This window comes from Prosopis cineraria, unplaced genomic scaffold (assembly GCF_029017545.1).
Source record: "Prosopis cineraria cultivar Desert tree isolate PC_DT_omini unplaced genomic scaffold, ASM2901754v1 PC11, whole genome shotgun sequence".
In the NCBI taxonomy this organism is placed as follows: domain Eukaryota; kingdom Viridiplantae; phylum Streptophyta; class Magnoliopsida; order Fabales; family Fabaceae; genus Prosopis; species Prosopis cineraria.
Window position 1 is genome coordinate 80519 of NW_026555342.1, and position 13879 is coordinate 94397.

The 13879-nt window shown below is 34.3% G+C and overlaps 3 protein-coding genes across 3 annotated transcripts; all 3 read right to left on the reverse strand.

Annotated features, from left to right (window-relative positions):
• On the reverse strand, window positions 1-900 carry LOC129285554 (uncharacterized). Its single transcript, XM_054921290.1, has one exon. The coding sequence runs from the start codon at window positions 898-900 to the stop codon at window positions 1-3; it is 900 nt and encodes a 299-aa protein (XP_054777265.1).
• A 1214-nt stretch (window positions 901-2114) lies between these two features.
• Window positions 2115-5476, reverse strand: LOC129285555 (uncharacterized). The gene is made up of 6 exons (XM_054921291.1): window positions 5362-5476; window positions 5194-5295; window positions 4657-4752; window positions 4108-4549; window positions 3095-4023; window positions 2115-2992 (listed from the first exon to the last, which is right to left on the reverse strand). The coding sequence occupies exons 1-6, from the start codon at window positions 5474-5476 to the stop codon at window positions 2115-2117; spliced, it is 2562 nt and encodes an 853-aa protein (XP_054777266.1).
• A 1126-nt stretch (window positions 5477-6602) lies between these two features.
• Window positions 6603-9271, reverse strand: LOC129285556 (uncharacterized). The gene is made up of 10 exons (XM_054921292.1): window positions 9119-9271; window positions 8744-9023; window positions 8570-8666; window positions 8350-8474; window positions 8083-8167; window positions 7825-7960; window positions 7617-7743; window positions 7409-7505; window positions 7115-7343; window positions 6603-6926 (listed from the first exon to the last, which is right to left on the reverse strand). Exons 1-10 carry the CDS (start codon window positions 9269-9271, stop codon window positions 6603-6605), a joined length of 1653 nt encoding a protein of 550 aa, XP_054777267.1.
• Between the last annotated feature and the right edge of the window lie 4608 nt (window positions 9272-13879).

Consider the following 13879-nt stretch of genomic DNA (forward strand, 5'->3'; position numbering starts at 1 on the left):
TCAAGAGAAGGATTTAGAATCTAAATTGCAGAATATCTCCTTAAAAACAACATTTAAAGTGCTTGATCTTGGTTGCTGATTTGAATCATGAATGAGAATATGTAGTCCTTTCCTAGATTTCACCCTTGAGAGTGCAACATATAGTTGACCATGAGAGAAGACTGGCTTTGGTAGGTAGAGTCCAACATGTTGTAAGGACTGTCCTTGGCTTTTATTTATTGTCATAGCAAATGACAGTATGATTGGAAATTGCCTTCGCTGCATAAGAAATGGTAATTTTGTCTCTGAAGGATTCATGTCCATCCGATGGAGTAGCACCTCATTATTGGCATTTGTTCCATTGAGTGTTGTTGCTTTCAAGACATGCTTCCCAAGGAATGTGATTCGTAGCCGAGTTCCATTGCATAATCCACTCGCTTGATCTATATTTCGTAGAAGCATAACCGGTGTGCCAATCTTTAAAGTGAGTTTATGTGGAGGTAAGCCAGAGCAATTGATTGTATTGAGAAATTCAGTTGTGTATAAGTCATCAATGGAGTCATTATCCTGTTCTATTTTTGGAACTGAATCTGCACTGAAGTAGTCGACTGGTTGACCAGGCAATAATGAGCACATATAATCATTCAACTGATTCACAGTTTCTATTGTAGGAGCTAAAATTGCCCTATCATTGAAGTATTTGGAGTCAGATAAGTGTTGGAGCAAATCTGGATAAGTGGAATTGACTATAGCTTCGAGGGGATTGTAGTATTTTGTAATTAACAACTCAGGAGGAATTTCTATCTCTGCCATGCCATCATTAGGAAGTGATAAGTTTCCGTCACCAACATCAAGTAACCAATTGGCAAACTGATTAATTTCTGCAGTTGTTTCAAGTGTCAAAGCAGTAGAAAGGCGCATGTTTTTTGTGAGTTTGAAGATTGTGCAACTATTCCACAAGTATGAAGAGTTAATAGAGGCATTCACAATATCAGCTCTGGCTCCTTTTGGAATAACTGGTAATATTTGTCAAAATCACCTCCCATAACAACACATTTACCTCCAAATGGTTCATCAATGAACATAATGTCTCTTAATGATCTATCAAAGGCTTCAATGCAATGTCGTTTGATCATTGGTGCTTCATCCCATATAATCAAAGTTGTTTCTCTTAGAAGGTTAGCAAGTGGTGAACTGTGCTTGATGTTACATGTGGAGTTTCATTAATCTCAATTGGAATCACAAATCGAGAGTGAGCTGTTCTTCCTGAAGGTAATAGTGTTGCTGCAATAGCACTGGATGCAACAGCTAAAACAATTTGCCCTTTGGCACGAATTGTTGTGATTAATGCATTCCAAAGGAATGTTTTCCCAGTCCCACCATAACCATAGACAAAGAAGAATCCTTGTGATGAAGTGCCAATGGAAGACATAATTGAATGAAAAATAGTTTTCTGTTCTTCAGTTAAAGAGGAGATTAGCTTTTGACTCTCGAGCTGTAAATTTTCTCTGTTGACATTTAATTCGTGCATGATAAGGTGGTTGGTAACATCAATGTGCTTGTGAGCTTCAAGCCTTGGTAGGGTAGGGTAGTCAATCAAGCTTTTTCCATTCGCTTGTAATAATTGATTTATTTCAAACAATGCAGCTTGTTGCTTCTGTGCATATGAAAAGACAATATCTGCATGTAGATGATATTTTATGGTCAAAGAAGAAGTAACATTTGAAATCTATTCAGTTGTATATTATAGTTAGTAAATTAATTGTTGAGGAAAGATTGAATGAAGATCAAACCTGTTAGTTCTTGATTGTTATGTGGTGTGTAGTAGATGTCATCAAATAGAAGTTCAGCTGATCTTTCCCATACATTCTTTGGATCAGTGAGACAATGGCACAAAAGCATGCTGACAAAGAATTTTCTCAAATAGTGCCCTGATGCCCAGTTTGCAGCTTCTTTGATTGCATCAATATATTCAATGTCATCTTCTAATAATCCCATAGCATGACAAGCAGACTTGAAAGTTGGATAGATAATATTTTCAATTGTTCTGATCTCTTTATATGATCTTGGGCCTTTGACCTTAGTTAAGAGGACTCTAAGATAGTAGAATTCTCCTGAAGAAGGAGATGCATGAGTCATCCGTCCAACTGCAAATCCACGCTTTCTTTTTGTCCAGATCTTCTTTTTTTTTTGTCAAAGACATAGTAATGTGGGAATTCAAGATATGTTAAAGCTCGTGCATCTTCATTGGTTTTGTTGCATTCCATCCATGCTAAGAATTGTGATTCTTTGATTCTTGGCTTTTTCAGGACTTCCTTCACAGTTTGACCTCCTTTGTACAATACTGTTTGCTGATTTGGCAAATGGAAGCTCAATCTTTCAACAGATGGATATCGATGATGAATGTCAAATGCAAAAATTCTCCAAGCAGCTTCACATGAGGAAATATATCTAAAATCATAGTAGTGTTTAATTTCATCAAAGATTCCATGAGGATTTGCTGATTGATCATTGTTGTATATTCCTGCAATGACTCGATCATTTCCTTTGCTGATATATTTGAAGAGATATTTAATAGATGTTGACTGGTTTGTTTTCTCAACATTTATATGAGCTGTAAAAAGTTCAAGGAGTCTTGGATTATATGGAACAACATAGCGGCTATCAAGAGGGGTTCCTTTTCTTTCAACTGTTCTTCCATCATTCCTTCTCCTGTATGTAGGATATCCGTTATCATCAAGAATAGTTTCTTCAACAAATTTCTTTGGAAAATATTTGCTACACTTCCCTTCTTTCATACAAGGTGATCTTGGATTGCTGTGACCACATGGTCCATGGATCATGTAACTTGCAACTAAATCATAAAGAAGAGGAGATGTGTTCTTGTTTGGGATTTCTGTAGAAATAAGCTCATCAACATGTTCAGCATCTTTGATCTTGTCAGCTGGATCTAGGAAAAGAATGATGTGTGCATGTGGCAATCCTCTCTTTTGAAATTCAATGGCATAAATTTCTGCATAAATATTTTACACAGAATAGTTATTGAAATATACTTTTTAAATAAAATAGTATGAAAAGTAGAAATGGCAGTGACTGTGAAGTAAGAATTTCTAACCTGCTTTAATTCTTCCAAAAATTTTCTCCTGCTTTATAACTTGTAGCAATGACTGAAGTTTCATCTTGAAAACTCTACAAAGGATATCTGGTCGATCTGATGGATGTAAAGAATTTTTAGCACAAAATCGTTGTATTTCAGGCCAAGCTGGATTGCAAGTAAAAGTTATGAAAATATCAGGGTATCCTGCCCAACGACAAATTGCCATAGCATCTTGATAATTTTGGATCATATATCTTGCACCACCTGTAAATGAAGAAGGTAGTATGACTCTCTTTCCAGTTGCTGAAGCATTTCTTTCTCCTCTAAAAAGTGCATCAGATAAACCTTGATACAAGTCAACTTGAAGTTCTTGTTGATGCATTTTGATGTAATCAATTCTTTGTGATTCCATCATTGTGAATCCATCAACAACAAATTGTTGGCAGAGTCGTTTTGCATGGAGTATTGCTGAAACTTCTTGAGATCTGCTCATCAATCGATATGCAAGATATTCACGTATAGTAACTGTCTTGACATATTTTGAGCTATTGGTTGATGAGTTGTGACAGTGTTTGACATTGGAATTGTAACCACCTTGACTAAAAGGAAAGAGCAATGGATATTGCAATGGAAGGTAGCAGTAATGCAGCTCATGTATTCTTTGAAGTATGCCACAAGTCTTTTCAACAATAATGTCTCTCTTGTCATATGAACTGTCAAAATCACCCAGAATCAGTGCTGCAACTTCTGATGTGGTCGGGAGATTATAAGTTTGCTGTTCAGTTGAACAATTTCTGATAAGGCGCAGTCGCAATTTTGTTTGTTGTTGTTCTTGTAAGATTTGAGATGCCAATCTGTATTGTTTCACATAGGGGTTATGTTGATCAAGACAGTCTTTGATCATGGCAATAATTTCAGGACTAATACTGGATGATTTTTCATGTCGACTGCAATTACATGAATGAAATAAGCTGTGTAGTATGAGGAAAAAAAATAAATGTAACTAACGGTGAGCATAAAAGGAACATTACCTCACAGCTGATATGCGGTTGGTGATTTCATTGTCTGTGTCATAGATATATAGTTGTGAGTAGACTGGTTTTGATCCCTCTATAGGTAACAAACTTCCAATTGTATGGTAGTTTTGCCCATTTAGTACAAATGCATATGGTCCTCCTCCTGAATTGATTACATGGTGAATTTTTCCTCCCATTGAAGTGAAGGAGAACATGTTATTGTATGCTCGAATATTTGCAAGAAAATTCTTAGAGGTTGGACATGATTTGTTGAAGAAAAGGTCATTCAAAACTTTAGGTGGAGGCTTTAGGAGGGGCAGTTTAATTTTGCCATGGGAGCAGCACATAGAGAAAACTGGTTCTGTTGTTGATCCAACTCTCTTAACTCTTTCATTTAACCAAAGTAGTGCCCCACAGTAGCAGCATTGAAATGTAGGATCTCCTTCGTCTATATAACCTAGAGAAAAATCATTTAAAAATTATGTTCAACGGATAAAGGAAGGAGGAAGGGAGGTAAAGAGGATTTGAGTAGTAAGGAATTCTAAAAGCAAGTAGATATATCACCTGTGACAAATTGTGATTTTTGAGATGAGTTGGCTTCATTATCATCACTGTTTTTACTTTCTGTGTCATTATGGTTAAATGGATCTGCGGATGTATCTGTCAAAGTTGAGAGAAATTGCTAAAGAGACAAGGTGACATACTTTGGTTGGATATTCGTATGACTAATAATATAAAAGACTAATATGAACATATATTTGAATGCATGGTAATAAGTTAATGGAAGTTAGACATGAAAGATAGATACCTGTGGGGAATGGTAATTGAAACTTTAATGGAGGAGATGAAGTGCCAATTTTTGAATCAATAACTGTTGTAATTTGATGGGACGACCCTATGCTGTTATGCACTCTGTCTGGAAGATGATTTGGTGGAAAACTGTTTGGTGAAGTGAATCTGGAGGAGGTATGTTTTTTTTTGTTTCTTTGCTACTGTAGTGCATAAAATGTAAAAGAAATGAAATGACTTTTCAAAGAACATGACTGAAGTGATTGAAGTCTTTACTTTTTGGGACATTTATAAGAGAAATTAATTTCTAACCTGGGGTGCAATTGACATGATTTTCTGATTGTTTTAAATTCCGAAATCTAACACTCTTAACTGGAGTGATTTTGACTGTTGGATCTTCACACATTGCTCTACCTAAAGTGCAAGATCAATTATCAGAAAGCTGTGAAGAAGGAGAGGCTTTGAAAATTTTTAACATACCTTGATGGTTGGTTATGTCTTGAAGTGCATTGCATTCGTCCCTTACTTGCACAAAGGTTGACTGATAGTCATTTTCCAAGAGTCGAAATCTTTTGCTGTTAATTCTTCTTGTCATTGGATTCCAAAAATAGGTTGCTTTAAATTTTATGAAGTAGATATAGCCCCAAGATGTTTTAGTATGCTGTGGTGAAGGAACATAAAACAATAGGTAAGAAGAAATCTAAGAAGAAGTGACCTTTTTCGTGTGGTTGAAGTTGAAGTTGAGCTGGGAAGCAAAGAATGATGCACATGAAGTTTCTTGTTCTTAATGTCTGAAGGGGTCTGGAGTTGTATGCTGTTGAACAATAGCAGTAGGAAATGAATGTGTAATCTGGATATTAGGCGATAGCTACAAACATTGAATACATTTAGGAAATAGTAAGAAACAGAAAGAATGAATTAGAAATAGGGGGAAAACCTATGACAGGACTAAACATATTTGATTTTATTGAAACTTGGAAAAGAAGTTGAGGCAAGTTATTATTTTAGATAACCTGTTCAGATGACACAGTGATAGTTGAAGTATTGGACAATGTGCACTTTTATTCATAGTTTATTTTCTTTGAAATTTGTGCATGGACTTGTTGAGTTTATTGTTAATATGTTGTCAGAAAGTTAGTAGAACAGACATAATTTTTGCTGTTAGGAAAAGTGAATATATTATGTGAATATGTGACAAGTTATTAATGCAAGGATGGAATTACTTGCTCATTTTTAATGATGATATTTATTTTAAGAGAATGCATTTGATAATTGTTTTGTCTCTTTGTTGATCCATATATGATTAGGCAATTTTCGATAGCAATTTGACAATATAATAATGGTATTAATTTGTTTGATAGTTGGATATGATTTTTTTCTATATTAATGCAGGTGTTAACAGATTAACTTGATTAACTTGCTAAGAAAATATGATTACAGGGACAATGGAAATAAAAAGAATAAGAAATTTAAGAATGGATGTAATGAAATGAGATGAAGCAGTCGTGGTAAAAGTGAAGGAAATTTCATTGCTTGTTGAACTTCAAAGTAACTGAAAAAAAAAGAAGGCATATTACAGATGGAAAACGTAAAGAAACAAAGTTAAGTCCTAAGGCCTTAGATTAAAAAAAAAGAACAGTACAATTGAGAAACTTAAGCAACTGAATTGAAATTTAGAGGCATAGACAAAATATATTTCATGAAAGTAGTGTCTAATTTGTCTAATATATCTTCTCTTGCTTGATTGTTTTGCGTGGCTTGGTTGTGGAGAAAAAAGGTGTTGGCATATCTGAGATGCCTGGGCAGTGATCTTTTAAAGTTTCTTTCTTGACAGCATGTCTTTTCTTTCCCTTAGTTGTTGGAGTAGTGAACAGCTGTGCAATTGGCATGTCATCATTTTCTCCTTGCTCATGTGCTGTATCTTGGTCAGCAGAAGTAGTGGATTGTGTTGGTGTTGTCTGGAATGACATTGTGTCTGAAACTTGTGAAGAAGCAATCTGTTGCAAGTTATCAGCAGAATTTACAATGAATGAAGGAGCCATTTCCTGTAAAGGAGGATTTCGTTCAATTAGAAATGAATGTGTTATAACAAACTTCTTGTTTGAGAGCTTTGTCACCATCAGAATCTTTAGGGGATTACAATTGGTTAAAATACAGTAATGTGTAAAAGTTAGTAACAGCAAATGAGATGAACACATGTAAAAAAGAGTTCAAAAATTTAGGTGCATCAAACCTGTTCAATTGTGTAGGTAAACTTGGAAAGCAAGTTCTCATTCTCTGTGTACTGAGATACACTTAGACTGGTCATGCGGTGCTGAATATTGTACTTTGTTACTTTGACCTTCAAGACCATAGTTCTTCCAACCAGAGAATTAAGTTGCTTGGGAAAGGAATGCAACTTTGCTTGCTTTAAAGTTAACATGGTGGAAAAAAGTAAAGCTGTTGGAAGAAATCCAGTAACACTAAATTAAAGGACAAAGATTGTAATGTGTATGAGATCAACCTCTATCAATTCATTTTTTAGAACAGTAGCGGTTGTGTAGAGTAGTTCCACAGCATGTCTATCAAAGAAGACAACTGATATATATCCAGAGGCATCAGAGATGGTGTAGTGGATTCGAAATCTGTTAAATGAAAAAGAGTTGTTAGGAAAGTTCGGTTTACAGCAATAGTATATAAAGGTTGAAATGTTGCTCTTCCATACTTTGGGCTAATATTGGTTATGCTCCGATTACAGATATTGCAAAATTGTTTATTGTTTTGCTCCATTGGTTTACTGGTGCAGATGTCACAACCATCATAAGTCCAACCATTTCCTGTTTGTAGTTTCTTGATGGTTCCCTTAATCAGAAATTCCTTTTCCTAGATATTATGAATTAGTAAGAAGTTGATAAAGATGGAAGTACAAGATAGTAGGAAAGTTAGTAGCAAAAGAAATATAACCTCGTCAATATGAGCAATATGTGATATTGGGAATCTGTCAGGAAATTGTAGAAGTGAAAGGGAAGAATTTTGACTTGTTTCACACTGAATTGTTTGTGTAAAGCTAAGAGATGATGTGTTTGTTGACTGTTGAAGCCTATACAATATGGAAACATTTCAATTCAATTAATTATTATTCTTGTTGTTGCTGTTATTAGAATGGAGAGCATTATTATATTGTAGTTAGAAATAATAACAGCAGAATGAAAGGCATTACACCTTTCAAGTAGGTCCTTTGCCTCTGGAATGTCAGGGTTAAAGGTGATCCTAGTAGCAGTGTAGGAGTTTGACAGTTGCAAAATTCCTAGTTAAAATTTATATTAATCAATAAAGGAATCATATAGAAATAGCACAGCAAAGATAAGAAATAGCAGAAGCACTTGGAAGACATTTCATAGATGGACTAAAAAGTATAGATCATAAAAGTAAAGAACTGATGAGAAGCTAAATAAATAAGAGAGTAAGGAAAGTTAAGGCGTGCAAAACCATTTTTCACACTGATCCTAGCAAATTGCATCAATACAATAATTGGTGGGTCCATGTCATCCTGCTTGGCCCAATATGTTTGTGTTGCAGTCTCTCCCCATAATAAGCAGTTAACAGTGACATCCCTGGATACAAATATTAATGAAAGAAAGAAACTAAGGCACATGCATAATAGGGTTAAAAGCAAAATATAGGTATAGAGAAATATGTGATAGTCTACTCTTCATCTGCTAAAGTATAGCTTAAACGATTTTGTGCTGCATTATCTGTCCTTGAGTCTATCAGATCACCAAATGATTTCAAAAAGCCAATGACATCTGTAGGGAGGAAAATAGCAGTTTAGTTGTTTCAATGAAATGAAAACGATAATATTGAAAGGTAAAAAGAAGCAAACCAATAAGAACTTCAGTGTTAAGTTCTTTTTTTTTCATGTCCTCGTGAAGTTTTGTAAAACAGACAAAGTTGAATGAATTGCGTGGAAGCTCAGCATCATGAGGTCTAATGTAAGTGTTAGGATGGAACTGCAGCCTCCATGGATGAGATGTGGGTCTATAAGGCCATGTGTTAGGTGAAATTGTGAAATTTTCAATGTAAATGATGTCTCCTTCAGATGGCTCTCGCTTATACTGCTCATGAAGTTGTTTGTTTGTGACTTCAGCATGTATCTTATTGCCCTGTTCATGATAGATACTTGAATGAGGAATGGAGAAGATATTAAATTCAGAAAGATAGGACAATAAAGCATGAAAGATAAAACATTTAATCTTACCTCTTCATCTATAAAAACGAACATAATACATGCTAAATGATGAGGGGGACTCTTATAGAGCTGGCACCACTTCCTAATCACTCTAACAATAAGGGAGGAAGCTTCTTTAGTGTCATCAATAGTCTTGACCAGTTCATAGTCCTCAGTAGCCATGGTAATTATACTGAAACTGCATAAAAGAAGGCATCAGAGAATTGAATTAGCGAATAAATAATTTCATAAAATGGTGCATGAATATTTCTTCATGAGAGGAAGAAAGAAATGACTTTGGAAAGTAAGTGTATAAAATAAAACTTAGGAATCACAGAAGGATATAGCAGAACAAAAGCAATTACAAGTAAAGATAGAAATTGATTCTTGAGAGGTAGAGAAATAAGGAATCAGGAGCTGATATATATAGGCAGAACTGAAGAACAAATGAGAAGGTCAGGAGGCAGTAGTGGATTGTAGTAGGTGAAAAATGTGCGGTAAAACTGAAAGTTTTGATAGCATGTTTGAAAAGTTGGCGCTGCTACATGATTTAGTTGATTGGAAAGGAGTAACAACATAAATTGGGTAGGCGGGAAGGATGAAAAATGTGAAAGCACAGATAATTTTGAATTCATTAATGAAAGCTATTGTACATGTGGACATGAAAGAGGATGAACATGCTGCACATTTGGAGAAGACAAAAATACTGGGATTCAAGACTTCAGAAGAGTAATTTGTTTTTAAAAGAATATAAAATTTAGTAGCTTGGTGTAGTAATTAGAAATAAAAGTTGATTTGGTGTAATTCCAAGAACTAATGCAATGATTCAGACATTTGAGAATGTGCCCTCTGCTACTGAAGAAATAAGTTACTGATTGAAAAAGGCATTACAGTGGATTGTGTACTGAGAAGAAGTGAAGTTTAGCCGTCTTGCTTAGCAGGACCTCTGAAAGAAGCTTACAAGGTAAACATAATAGAGACTTATAGGCGGCTAAATTATGAAGCAATGTCAGTAGGAATGATGAGACTGGTTGTGCAGAGGTGGAGGTGAAGTGATAGTTGATAAGGCTGAGAAGAGAGGATTGATTATGGAGTGGAATATATTTGTGACTAAGGATGGGATGATAAATTCAAAATGGACTGTTTAGTTGGTTTGAAACAGAAACAAATAAAATTGCAAACACAAAAAGAACTTTAGTTAGTTGGAAAGTGAGAAGTATAGTTGAAGTATAATGGCACAATCTAATTTATTTAAAAAAGATTTGTTTAAAAAAAGAAATGATGGGCAAATAAAGTAAAATAAGACACTAAAAAAAGCACAGGTATTGAGAATAAATATCATTTACTTATAGTTTGTGTAGAAAACAGTATGCTGAGAAGTTACGTGTGCTGTCATATCTAGGTGTATACATAATTCAGTTCAAATATGGTGTTATTAAATTTAGTTGTCATGATGTTCAATAACTTGACATCCAAAGGAGCATCATGATGAAATAACTATAAATTGATTGTTAAGTTGAGGAAGAATTAAAAATACAAATGGTTAAGATGGAAATCTGACGAAAATGAAGAGGACTGATATCCATTTTTAGGAGTGAAATTGCAGAAATAATGTATAATGTGCAAGTGACATTTTAGATGCAGTAAACATTAATGTTTTTAAATAGGAAGCATTTAATTACATTCCTTTCAAAGTTGCAACAAAAGGATACTGGAAGGAATTAGAAGAGAAAATAAATATTTGTAATGGAAATTAATATTATTAATGCAAGTTGAAGGAGGCCTTAAAGTTTTGGGTGCAACTGAAGTACAAAATAAGAAAAGGACGAAAGAAAGAAGATCTTTGTAGAGGGTCTTTGCTGTATACATTCATATTGGCTGAAATAATGACAAGTGTTTATGTCAAAGCTGTCATGTTAAAGATTTTTTGTAAGGTATACACTTAATATTCAATTAAATGATGAAATATAAATTCTAGGACCTTAACATTATATTCCACAAGGAAGTGGTGACTAAGAATAAAATGCCAGAAAGAAATCAAACATCCAAAGAGTATACAATACAATGAAGACCATAGAGGAATAAGCTGTCATTAATTATATTAACATCATTTGGTAGAAATCCACAAATAGGTACAACAGACAAGGTAAAGTAGATTTTGACAAAGAGCTCTATAGTCTATAATTGAGCTACATATCAAAAAGTCCAAAAGTGATCTGTGGATGAAGCCAATGCCCAAAAAGAAAACAAAAGACATTCATTCAGTGTCTGTTGTACATAGTTCTTCATGCAGATGCTAGAGTATTAGTTGTCATGGCCATCTTGTACTCAGAAAATTCTTCCATGTGAGGGTCAAAGATAACTTCATAGCAGTTGAAAAGCTTGTCAATACAATTTCAGCTGACACATATGACAAGCAGATAAGCAACACAGGAAGTGAAGGCTAGGCAAAATGTCAAATTGATGATACACTCACTTCCATGAACAGTTTCAAGAGCAAAGAGGATAATAACTATTAGTGGATCCTTGTTGAGGTGATACTTGAACTCGTGAGCTACAACCATGGCACTCTCTCCATACAAGTAGCACGTAATTTGCTCAAGCCTAGATATAGCATCTTAAAGTTAGACAAGAAACAATCCTTAAGCAATAAATGATATAGAAGTAAAAGAAGTCAGGTTATGTGGATTTTGCACGGTTAGGATAAGCTGGTAAGTTAAGTCTGCAGCCTTCCAAACCAATTCTAAAGGATGAATTTGAATCAGCTTTCCATACACATCTATTGTAAAATATAAAGATCAATAATAAGATTAAGGTGTACGTGTGCAGGAAATGATGAAAAGATAATGTAAGGGGCTGATAAATTGCATAAATGAAAGGTTGAGGACAAAAACTGATACTGTGAATAGAAGCAAAATGCATTGACAATAAAGGACAACCGAAGCATTGTCTCTCAAGTGTAAAGCTTCGCTTCAAGTATCCAATGTTAACAAACTTGAAGCAGTAATTTGAAGTGCAGTACGACATTCCTCAATAGTGGTCCTGGAATGAAAATGAATTTGGTACTTATGGTGCACCTCATCTCCCCAATATGCAACATCAAAGTTAGTAATGAGATAACAGTTGCCCTCAGTTATCAAGTTGAGGAAACGTTCTACAAGGCGTTCTTGACTAATGACAGCGCGCATGCGATTCCCCTGAGATGTGAAACAACATAAAAAAGGTTCCTGCAAGTGATGATACTGGAAAGAAAGCTCAAATGAATAGTGAACATAATGAAAAATGGAGAGACTTTAACATAAACCTTGTGGTCAATAAGGACAAAATTTAGGGAGTGAAGTCTCTTGAAGAAACCATGCCAGAAATGACCTGCGTATGGGTAGCTATGGACAAAGCCACGAGCCACACGCACGCAAATTCTCCAGCCATCAATACCGGGACGTATGGCATCAAGAAATGAGTAACCAGGATTAGCCATTTAGCATTGAAAATGAAATGATGATATAACGATGAATGGATGTGATGAGCAGATATATTAGACGATATGAGAAATATATATAGATAGGTCAGTGAAAGATAAAATGAATCCGACAAAAATTCGAGTGAAATTAATTGTCTGGGTCAGCTGAAGAGAAGGTCATAATGGGAAATGAAAATAAAACCGAGGCATATGAGATGGGAGAATGACAGTGAAGTGTAGAGAACAAAAATCATTGTGCTGATCAATTAATCAGATGTCGACCTTGCTTTGGTTAACGTACAAGAGTTAGACGGCAATGACAAATGCTTTTCCAATGTTATTAATGTGATTAGAAAGAATGTCTACTAATGACAGTGGTGATCAGAAAATAGGCAAGAAGAAGCAGCGCGTAGCAATGAGTATCCCAAACAGTGGTGATATGGGAAAATTAATTTTACTGACAGATAGACAACTTCATTAAATGAAATAACTATTCATCTGAACAAAAATGAAGACAATTAAATTGAATCATTGAAATCGAGACTCCATAAATGTAAAATGAAAAATTAAAAACTCCACAAGTATTCAGCTAAACAAAAAGCAAGAAAAAAAAATTTAAAATAAAACACCTTGGTGGCCTTTGACGAAAATGACAGGCATTAAACAGTCCTAAAAAGAATGGAATACAAAATTTCCAAATAATAAAATTGTTTGATTCGCTTTAGCTTGTATATCAATCCAAACAAAAGAATTGATAGTTTAGAAATAGTTATAAAAACATTAAAAAAATAAGACATCTTGGTGGCCCTTGTCAATAATTATAACCGTCAGTGGGTATAACAAAAAATAAAAGATTTTGGTGACCCTTACCAATTAAAAATGTGATAATTATTTAATGTAAAAATTCTCTCAAAATGTGAAGAAAAAGTTTATCAGTAAGATGAACAAAAGGTCTACGTCAAAATTTGAAAAGACTATCTTGTTTAATTAAATATTTTGATAAAATATTTATTTTAAAAGCATATAAAAGTATACTAAATGCATTTGCCTAATATAATCATATAAAGACTTCTAGAAGTAAATGAGTATGACACAAAATATTATACGTAAGGCATTTCATTAACTTCATATTGTATATTAAGGCATACAATTAAAGTGGTCATTAAAATTTAGATGAAAAATGAAATTAATGACACAGGCAAAATATGAAACTTGAAGACTGAAAATTAAGGTGAAAAGGAGCAATTGAAGCGTTGCTTTGCAATGTTTGGGATAATTATATGCTGGGCATGGGAGTAAATAAAAGACTAAAAAGCACAATATAGTAGAAG